General features: G+C 37.3%; 1 protein-coding gene across 2 annotated transcripts in view; it reads right to left on the reverse strand.

Annotated features, from left to right (window-relative positions):
• LOC122790142 (glucagon receptor-like) overlaps positions 1–11,209 on the reverse strand; it is a 2,645,547-nt gene that overhangs the window by 72,241 nt on the left and 2,562,097 nt on the right. For both annotated transcript variants that reach the window (XM_044057770.1, XM_044057782.1), the window contains one exon: positions 8,506–8,644. In XM_044057770.1, coding sequence (XP_043913705.1) covers positions 8,506–8,644 — 139 coding nt within the window. The remainder of the gene's footprint in view (positions 1–8,505; positions 8,645–11,209) is intronic.

Below are 11,209 nucleotides of genomic sequence, written 5' to 3' on the forward strand. Positions count from 1 at the left end.
TTGGGTATGGTCTTTGGATTTCAGTATTTAAGTGGATCTGAAACTAAGATCCAGTCAAGGGTGGCTCCTTGTGTATTGCTGTTGAGCATTCTGGTAGGGTGGTGATGAGTTGAGTGAACTTGTAGAGGTTTATGCTGTTTGTTGGGGAGTCAGTTATTAAGTCTTGCCAACTGATGTTTAGATCTCCCATAATAGTAGTTTAATTACAGATATTTTTTGACATCCAGGTGAGGATGTCCTCAAGGGTTTGGATATTTTGTCCTGGTGGGATATACAGACTAACTATGCATAGCTGTTTAGAATTGTTAATTTGTAGGGTTCCTATTATGATTTCAGCATTTGAAAATGATGGGAGTGTTTTTTGGAAGGGTAGTATTGTGAGACAGTCGGCATAGATTAGGGATAACCCACTTCCTTTTTTGTTGGTTCGATCTTTCTGTAGTATGTTATAACCTGGGGGTGTTAATTCAATATCTTGGATTTTGGGTTTTAGCCAGGTTTCAGTGACTGCTAGGGTGTCAGGGATGTTTTGTGTTAGCCAAGCATGGAAGTCTGTAATTTTGTTGACACTACAAATGTTTAAGGTTGCTAAGAGGAGATCTTTAGAAAATAGAGTTTGGTTGAGTGTAGTTACGCCTGAGGGTCCTGGTTTAGGGTGGATGTCACCACATAGGGATACTCTGTTTTGGTTGTTAAGGGAGTGTTTTGGAACAATGTTTTTTTTTTTGTTATAGGTTGTTAGGTAGTGGTAGATGTTTTTACTTATGGTGGTATAGGACAGTATTTCCAGTTTTGATAAATGAATGAAATTGTATTCGAGTAGGCTGGGTGATATATTATGGAAGCTGTTTAAGGGTTTGTCACTACATAGGGGAGAAGTTGTAGAAGTATTAGCTGTGGGATGAAGTGTAGATTTGGGAGAGGTAATAAGAATTAGTACGGTACGGGCAAAAGTTAGAAACAGATTAGGGAGAGTGGAGTATGTAGTCTATGCCATACTTGTAAAATGGATTTAGGAAGGTTTTGGAGTATGGAAGGTACTGTTATGGGTGGTAATTGGTGAGAAGAGGGGAGGAGGCTATTGAGGTGGAGGCTACAGTCAAAAGTGGATTGTGTGAATGGGTGAAAGTTGATTGGAGGGGTGGAGTTACTGCTAAGTATAAATCTGGGGGGGTGTAGGTGCAGGTGTGGGTGAGAAAGGGGATAGGGTAGGGTGTGGAGTGAGCCAGAAGGGTTAACAGAGTGGGCAGAACCAGTCCAACAGCTGCTAAGAAAAAAAAAATATCAGTAAGACTTGGAACTGAAACTTGGGACAAAGAAAATCCTGGAATATAACCCTTTTCCCACATACTGTGGAGGCACATATTCTATTGTTCCTTACTCTGGTAAGGACTGAATGGTGGGATGAAGCAACTCTATCTGATTTTGTGAAGGAGGAGGGATGCTCATGAAATGAGGGACTTTTTTCCAAGGGATTTTATATCCATTTTGGTTGACTGGGAGCACCCATTTGTCTGATGTATTAAGTTGCTAATTTCTTAGGGATAATATGAATCTTTTGGATAGGGGAAGAGACGGACTGAGAGGTGATGAGGTAGATAGAAGATAGTCAGATTGACTTGTCTAGGTAAGAAGGCCTCTCAGATGTAAAGTCCATGTCTGGTTTGTCCTACAATCTTTTTCTTGGCATTGTCTTGGTCTTATGAGAAGGCTTTAGTTTCTTGCAAGTGAAGGAAGTGGGCTTAGTAGGGTAATTCCTTTGTTCCTATGGCATCTGGACATGGAAGTAATAAAAATCTGCTTACATTCTTTCATAATTTTATCTTGTATCTGCAATTGTTTGGAAAGACTTGCAGCATCCAGACCAAACAAAAAGTCTTGTTTGAAGGACAGTCTATTAATTTTGCCTTAATATCCTCTGGAGAGGCTGAAAGTATAACCATGCATATCTCCTGATTGCCCTGGAGGAAGTTTCTACTGCATCATAGCTACATTTAATGTAATGTCTAGCAACCTGGGAAGCCTCAGCTACCAAAGATAAAGCCTGTTGTTTACTGGTGGGATCCTCAAAGGAGGGATCAGTCTTATTTAAATTACCGACAATAGACTATAAGTATTTAGTCATATGAGTCTGATAATTCAGGGCTCTAAAAGACAGAGTGGAAGAAGTATAAACATTTTCTCCAATCTGTCAATTGCCTGCTGTCTTTATCTGAAGGAAGAGCATTGGCAGCAGGTGGTAACTTAGTGGGTTTGTCACTTGACATGGAAAACACGGAGGGGTCTGTCACAGAGATTCTATACATACATTTCAAATTCTCAGGTATCTTGTAAAATCTATCAAGGCTTTTGGTGCTACTGGCTGGGAGTCTAGGGCAGTTGATGTGGATGTAATAGCATATAGAAAAGCCACAGAACAGGAGGAGAAGGAGCAGGAGTTCCTACCTCCAACAGGTTAGAGCATCTCTGCTTAACCTCAGAAATCTGTTTTGATTCCCATTCAAAATGCATCATCATATTAACAATAGTTTCTCCAAATTAAGTTTCTTCAACAGGGAGCCTGTCAAAAGGGAATCTATCAATTGAGGCCACTTGACCTGGTGAATGGATTTGGGATGAATAAGCCAAAGAGACTCATCTGAGCCTGATTAATCCTCTTCATCTCTTTTATGGAGTGGAAGGAGAAACAGTAGTAGTAGCAAAGGATGACTGTCTGAGAGCCATTATGGCTTTAAACAGGTCTTGTAAAAATCCATCCAGTCCTTTTCTCTGAATGTCTGGGGGAAAGGAATATATTTTTTTTGCTATTTTATTTCTTTTTTCTAGGGGCAACATCTGCTTTAACTAAATGCAGAGGATCTGACCTCTGATGAGCATTCCAGGAACTACCTCTCTAACGAGGATCTGTGGTATGTCTTTCTGTCCCTCAGAAATGATTAAGCAGGGTTCCTCAGTCTCACCAGTATTGGTATTTTCAGTCGCTTCAGACATACAATCCTCAAATGCCATACCGGCAGAGAAGCATTAGCAGGAGACTGATCAGGTGTCCAGCATAACATGAGTTCTGAGACCTCTGTGGGGATGTCTGAGTATGACTGGGAAGTCATGATATCAGGCCTAGGCATCTTAAACTTTTTCTTTTGAAAGGGTGGAACATCACTGCTAGAATGTTCTGCCAACTTTGCTTGGATGAGACAGTTAAGGCACTGAGTTTCCAAACAGGAATTAAAAAAAAAATTCCATTCTAAAAGGTCTTTATAACAAAGGACTGACAGATCGAACAGTGTTTTAGTTGTGCTGTGAAACTAGACAGAAAACACCCTGGGAGGGAGATCCTTATAGGGAATCTGGCTACAGCAATTGCACTTTTCTTTCTAGCTGACATCTAATAGAGCAATAACCAGCAATACAATTGAGAACAAGGAAAGACTCTCCAGTAAAGCACTTAACTGAACCAGTGAAGGCCAACAGTACTAATGACCACACATAGAACAGACTAACTTTTTAAAGCCCTGCATTTGGAGTAGCATGAAGATGGTCTGAGGAGTTATGCTCATATGTCCACTTATGTACCCTTATGCCAATATGCTTAGATCATACACCAAGCATATGATTCGGTGGAAGATTTTGGCTTTGGTACCCCAGCTGGGCATCCAGGTTATTTTGCGAGATAACCCAACAATCTGAAATACTGCAACAGTGATCTAAGGAAGGGCATCAGTATTGCATATCTTCACCACAGTTAGTGTTCACCTGTGGGTATACAACAGAACAGCAATTCCCCACAACAATGGAAATAGCTGATAAATGCAGTAGCTAGACTTGGGAGTAGTGTTTACTCAGAGTAGTTCAATAAAGATATTCATTTAGAGAAAAAGCAATAGATGTACCCAAAAACTAAACAAAGGCAAGATATCTAAAACACAGAATTGAATTAACACTGCAAATAACAATGGTCACAAAAGTGTACCAACAGCTGATAAAGTATAGTAGCAAGATCTATGCTTAGAGTTCACAGAATTCAATCAGTGTAACAACAGTGAATGCTATAAAAAAAAACTGAACAGCATCAAATGATGACAGCATATTAATAAATACAATCAGGTAATATAAAGGCAGTTTAGTAGCAGAACAAATGCAAATGTCAAAGCAATGCAGTAGAAAAATATCAATACCAAAAGTACATGCAGCTGCAACAGTGTCCATTTTTCTGTCATTATTTTTATGTTTAATAGTTAAATATAACAACTATCATAATCAACTGCCTATTTCTTACATATTTTACCCTTTCTGTATTGTTACTACAGGGTGCGTTGATATGTAGACAGCAGTATTTGCTTTTCTTCTCTTATATTTCACTTTAAACTGATAGACTAGCAATCTCAGAGGACATATTTCTATTTTGAGTGGCAGTTTTCATCTAGGTTGTTACACATTGCTTCCAACAGTTTATGATCAGAGATTAATGTAATTAGTGCAAACTACTTGCCAGACAAGCATATGCAGACATGCCCAGTAGCCAACATTATTGCCACTGTGTACTTCTCTGTTTGGGAGTATTTTTTCAACATTTGCCATAGTCTATTCCCTCTTGTTTATCATTCAGCTATTCACTCAGGATAGGTCCAGACTATATCTAGCACTCACACTGCATGTTCTAGAACAATATCACTATGTCCCACTTTCCACCTTGCTTTAACAGTGTTGCTGTCAGACCATTCAATCAGTGCATCATTTTTCATTAGCACCATCAGAGGTGATGTCATGATACTAAGGACCCTAAAAACTTTGAGATGTAGTTTGTCATATCTATCAAGCTTTTTCTTCCTTGACATTGGTAGATGGTGATATATTAAAAATGATGTTTGCTTTGGTCTGCTAACATTCCCTTGCTTGAAAATATGAAAGAACACTAGCTGATTTTTTTCTGAATTTCCACTTGCTTTTCTTAAGACTTGTCTGTGTTGTCAGTACTTTAAGAAATGTCCTTAGTGTGCCACTGTGTTCATTTTGTTGTATTCCATAAATAATTATGTCATCACTCTGCTTCTTCTATATCTTGTGTGATCTGCTGTACAATGTGTTAGAATACATCTGAAGCAGAACTTACACTAAGTAACAGGATTTTGAAACTCATAAGGCCTCTCTGCATTTGGAGAAATGTGTAGTATTCCTGCTGTTTGCATTGGAAATCAATGGCATTCTAATCTCAAGTCCAACTTACCAAACACTTTTGCTCTACTGAGATTATTAATGATATTAACTACTGCTGGAATCATATCTCTCTCTTGCTCTTTCCCTCTTACACCATCTTTGTACATCTCTGATACCCTCATATCAATACATATCATTGCTTCTCCAGGCTGCTTTGGCTTTGAAGACATAAATGCTCATCATCCCCAAGATACAGACCCTGTCATCATTTCTATGACAACAATCTTCTCTATATTATCCAGTTGTTATTCCACTTTTTCCTGTATTGCTGAGCTGCAGGTGGTATATTAGGTTCAATGTGTAACTTAAAATGCTAAGATATTATCTTTCTTATGCCATTAAATAATTACATTTATTCTCTTAATAAGTTGTAAAGTCTTATTACTTTTATTTGTATCACTGCTTATGTCACTCAGTATCTTGATCACTGTTACTAATTTTTTACAAGATAAGTCAAAGTATTGGATCCTGCCCCTTCCATTACAATGAAATCTAACTTTCTTACTCCATCCATCCATCTACCCATGACCCCTTTCCCATTTTGCCCATGGGGTTAGGGTGTCACTTCAAAAGTGACAATCATCTACAGCCAAGATTCACACCATTGGGTGGCTAGCTCTGCCATGGCTGTTCTTCTGTACAACACACTTCCACTCATACCTATGGCCAGTTTGAATATCCAGTACACCTAGTGTATGTCTTTGGAATGTGGGAGGAAACAAGAACACCCAGAGAAAACCCACACAGACACAGGGAGGAGATTCAGACTCTGCACAGAAGGCACCCCAACCAACAATCGAACCAGAGAACCTCTTGCTGTGAGGTGACAATGCTATCTGCTGTACCACTGTGCTGTTCCATGAGTTTACTTACTGTTTCTTTTAATTGGGCTTTTGTCTTAATACAACTGTTCATGGTAGTGGCGCTAATGGGTTGTATGCGCATTTCCTGCCACTTCTTCACTTTTGCCTGCAGATTTAACTTTTTTAAATATATCCCTTATCAGTGAGTTTAATGCTGTATTATACTATTAACCTGCTTACTTCTAGATTAATTACTTTACTATTCATTTTAATCTAGTAATAGTTGGCTCTCTCGTATGGTGTACATACAGTTATATATATCTCATATTGTGGTACTTTTTTTTGTACCATATTCCTTTTTTACTGGTATATTCTGTATTAATGACTATCTCTGCCATATCTTAAATCTCCTGTATGCAATATTTCTTATCAGTTTGTTGTGATCATTCAGCTTTACTGGAACTCTTAGACACCCTTACAAACTGATTTAAATTTAGTTACTTCACGGATATATTTCTGTTGGCTGGGCACAGTCTTTTTACAAGGGAATTGTTCATAGCAACCAGATAATGACCTGGTACTTTTGTCTTTTAGCTGGACTCACATATGTGGCATGTGACTCACTTTATTTTATTTCATTATGCTTTACTTCTACAGACATCCTTTTGTCAGTCTATTAGGTTATTCCTTTTTATATTGAAACCTTTTTATTTTCTTGGTGTGCATCTCAAGATATTCCCTGTGACTTTGTAAGATCAAATATACTCCACAGGACAACATTTGGCTTTAGCGATGACTTTTTCTCAGTCTTCCTAAACTGCAAGTTTTAACTTTTTCTGTTTTTATTTTTCTATGTATGCAACTTCGCAGTTCCTTGAGAGGGCTCTAATTTTTGTGTAGGGTAGGTGCATGGCTATGTTTCACTTTTATAGCACTCCTGGAATTATGTATTTGAAATTATACATTTTTTTTCTCTTGTACTGCAATTTGTTTTCTGATTTTGCACATCTGCAAAATAATGACATCAACTTTACACACTTGCTATACTATGCTCTTTCTCCTCATTACAGTTTATGTGCTATCATGTCTATAAGTATATTTTTCTATTTTGACAGGACAGCATTAACATAGTATATGTAAGACACAAGACACTATACATTAAAATCATCAAAGGGAGCCATCTTAAAAAAGGCTTTTTCTTCAAATGCAATAATGCACTCAAGGGTATTTTTCTAATAAAGAACCATAACATAATTGATGCAGACTGCCACAGAGCTTTGCAACTATGCACACAGGCAGAGCAGTTTAAACTGTCAAACTTACAATCAACCCTTTCAACTAGGATTCTAAATTTTATGCATAGATCACTTTTATAATGTGTCATCAATGAACACTGTATACAAATGAGATTTATGCTTAATTTAAAAGGCCATAAAGGATGCGCTTTATTTCCTGAATTCACAAGACCAGTCATTAGCTCATGCAGTCACAACTGACTAAATACTTAAGTACAACCTACTCTAATAAGAAGGATTGAACTTTCATGGATGACAAAATTCCTGCAACAAGCAATTGCATTTTCCTGCTCAGCAGTGAAAGGAATCTTCAGGATAGCCCCAAATGTACCTCAGAGCTTTTGAATCCTTATTTCTAGTCATGGGGCTATATGTTATGTTTGTAACCAGGTGCTTTAGGATTAAGAAGCTGGGTTTTTTCAACATTTTATCACTTTTTGTTATAATTTGTATTGTATATTTGCATCTGTTTGCTACAAATACTAGGTCTGAAGAAATATTTTGTCAAAATGTAGATGACTGAACAGAAGATCACAATCTGAAATGTAATCACAATCAGTGTTTTAGGCATCGGGCAACTGTTGTTTTCCATATATCATGTAATGTTGATGGTTGTGCCCTCCTTTGCTGTTTTCTATAGCAAACTCTGAGCTCCATATTATTTAAGCCAAATAAAATGCTCTTTTTTTACAAAAAAATGCCCCTGTTTATTTTTTGTGTATGGGAGGGTCATATATTCAAAACAGTGTACATGTATTTCTCTGGGTTGAACATGTGTTTCAAAATGGGTCTTTATAGTATCAGTAGTTGTATATTGGCTGTTTTTCTGTCAAGAGGCTAATTGTTGACTGCTTGCTATTTATCTACTAATACAGTCAACAAATGTATAATTGTATGGGTTATAACAATTTTAGACATAGTTAACTGTGGACAATGACTCATTTACTGTAGCCACAGCCTGAGATTCCACTAGGAAATTATATCAAAACCCTCTGGCATGTAATGAGCTCAGTTATTCAGTGTTGTAGAGTCTTAGAGAAGCCTGAAAGACACAAGTCATTGAAACTAATTTTGTTACCTAGAATAAAGGATGGAGGTTGCATTTACAAGTCTGAACAGAAATCTGTGTAGCACACATGAAACATTAAAAAATATTAATAGTACATCATGCATAACTGCATTTTTTTATTTACCTGAAATGAATTGAGAAAAAGATCAAAGAACAGCTTGACATATCGAAGTGTCCCTCGGGCATGCTCCTCTGTGACAAGTGCAAATACCACCACATGTATTCCTAGCAGAGGAATCAGGGTCAGTGTAGATTTAGCCAACCTGAAGAAGTAAGAAAAGACCATATGAAGAAAATAGTAGCTACATATTAACAACTATTTATATTTTAAGACTCCATGGATACATTTGTGAATATTAAGAAATCACAAGTTGAAATCACTATCAGCTGGAAAAAAGAAAACCTCCACATAGGGTTTTCATAGGAAGTAAAGACCTTCTCAACCTTCTGCTACAACATAGACTCAAAGCACTTGCATGCTAAATAATTATATTCAAATCTGAAGAGGCATAGCAATAACGGTACCGATCTTCATTTTGTATGATCAGTTGTGATTTCTGATTGTTTAATTTTCCTGTCATAGTAGTTTCAACTGCCTTCAAAATCTGAAACACAGAAAGTCTGGTTTGTTACTCAAGTAATAATTTAATAACTATGCAATGCGACAGATAAAACTTTCATAGGACATCTGTTAAAACATACCACTTTCGTAGCAGAAACAGATCTGTTAATTCAAATTTAAGGGTAACAGAGTAACAAGATGTGCAAGGAGATAACACTTTCAGAGTAACAAGGTGTGCTAGGAGATAAAACTTTCCAAGTAACAATACATGCTGGCCTAGATTTTCCAAGCTAACAAAATAATGCCATTGACAGCAGTTAGCTGTGGAGAAACATGAACATTATCATAGTGACACATAATAATGAAAGCATAAAGAAAAGCAAAAAATAAAATCACAGCAGCGTAGACAGTAGCCCAACAGCTAGAAGTGAAGAATTATAACTGCTGCAGTGCTTCAATAGTAAGAACCAGCTGTGAGGTAACCAAAAAGTAATGCACCTTCCACTCTGCTTATTCATAGAAATAGTTATGCACATTTATTTATTTATCCTTTGCTAAGTCCCACTATGCTAGTAGCCTCATTTCAGGGGAGGCCTGAGGTGATATTTGCACTATTAAGAGAAAATTTGGCCATGGCATCAGGAAACTTTCCCAACTCTTTTCGATTGCTGCCATGGGATCTTTTACATCCACCTGAGCTATCACCAGATCAGACAGATGGGGCCTCAGTTTTAATGTCTCATCCAAAGGACAGCACACTCAGGAGTGCAACACTCCCCTTATGCTGCACTGCAGTGTCAGCAGTTGATCTACCTGGTATGGGAATAGAACCTTCTGCACCAAAGGTGAGTGTACTACCTGTTGCGCCACTGACACTGACATTTTAGTATGACAGTCAAATGTGATTTGGATGAAGTCTTTACTGGCAACACTGTACTGTTCTCACTGTAGAAAGCTGCTAGTTATCAGATGTCCCACATTCTACCCATGTGGCACTTTATAATTAAATAAGTGAAGTCACAATACTGGGAAGCTAAGCATGGCTGAAAAGTTGGCTAATCATGAAAGAGGTCACTTGCAGAGCAGTGCTAGCAGTAGAAAACAGGAGCGAAGGCTAGTTCAGATGATTTGGAGGGCTTCCTGGAGACACAATGTCAGAAAAACAAAACAGGAGTCAAGGCCAGTTCAGATAGTTTGGCAGAAGACAGGTAAAAGCAGCGCAATGTACCTCAGATGTGCTGTACTTGAACTCCTCACACTGAGGAGAGCAGTGCAGCTAACATTCAACTAAGGAGGGAAAACACTGTTGTAGTATCTTAATGAGAGTATATTTCTGTGAATTGTAACCATTACCTCCTTCATGTAGATAAAACCTAATGTGTTGCATAGTACATTTGTCAAGACATACCTCTTTCATAGCAGAAACAAATCTGCTAATTTGAATTTAAGAAATAAAATGTTTTATCTTTGTCTAATACACACAACTATCTATAATCTCAGTGATTTATTTTACTTCGTTTTCCCCCACATTTCATACTGATTGTCTGAAAAATAACCATTAATTGCCACTACACTTTTCGGAGTAAAAATGACAGAAGTTAACATTTCTTTTTAAGTGAACATAAAGGATGAAAATATTATTTTGCCAGTCTTCAGAATTCTCTCTCCTTAATATTTTCCTATATAAAGCTCCAGATAATATGAAGATGAAGCTGTTTCACTAAAAATACCCTTCTTGTTTAGTTCCCCCACACACAGTGAGTAAAATATCTGCATTTTTATAGCAACTGTTGAATGTTATGCATCATTAGTGCATACTATTACCCATTTCATGCAGCTGCTTACACTCTTATTTCTAATGTGTGCATCCATCTGACTAGTCACCAATATACTGGTAACAAGGGAAACTGAGCTGTATTATTTTTCCTCCTTACCAGTCACAATTCTTTTCTTCAACTGGCAAATATCACTTTTTTTCTCTCCTGTTCCACCTGAAGAACCCGTTCCAGTCAGCCAGAAAAAAAATATTTACTCTTAAGCTCATGTCCCACAATATACACAATCAAAAACAATAAAATGCCATCCTCCAGGTATTTTTGTCTAGTTATACATTGGGGATCGATGCACCTCTGAATAAATATAAATTCATGCTCTTTCCTAGTTTTAATGATAATCTTACATGGATTGTTCCCTTGGTATACCTAACATAAACCTAAAATAAATGTTTGGCCTACGCTACTAAAAAACTGTTACAATAAGCCAGATT

This window comes from Protopterus annectens, chromosome 1.part0 (assembly GCF_019279795.1).
Source record: "Protopterus annectens isolate FY-2018-M chromosome 1.part0, PAN1.0, whole genome shotgun sequence".
Taxonomy (NCBI): Eukaryota; Metazoa; Chordata; order Ceratodontiformes; family Protopteridae; genus Protopterus; species Protopterus annectens.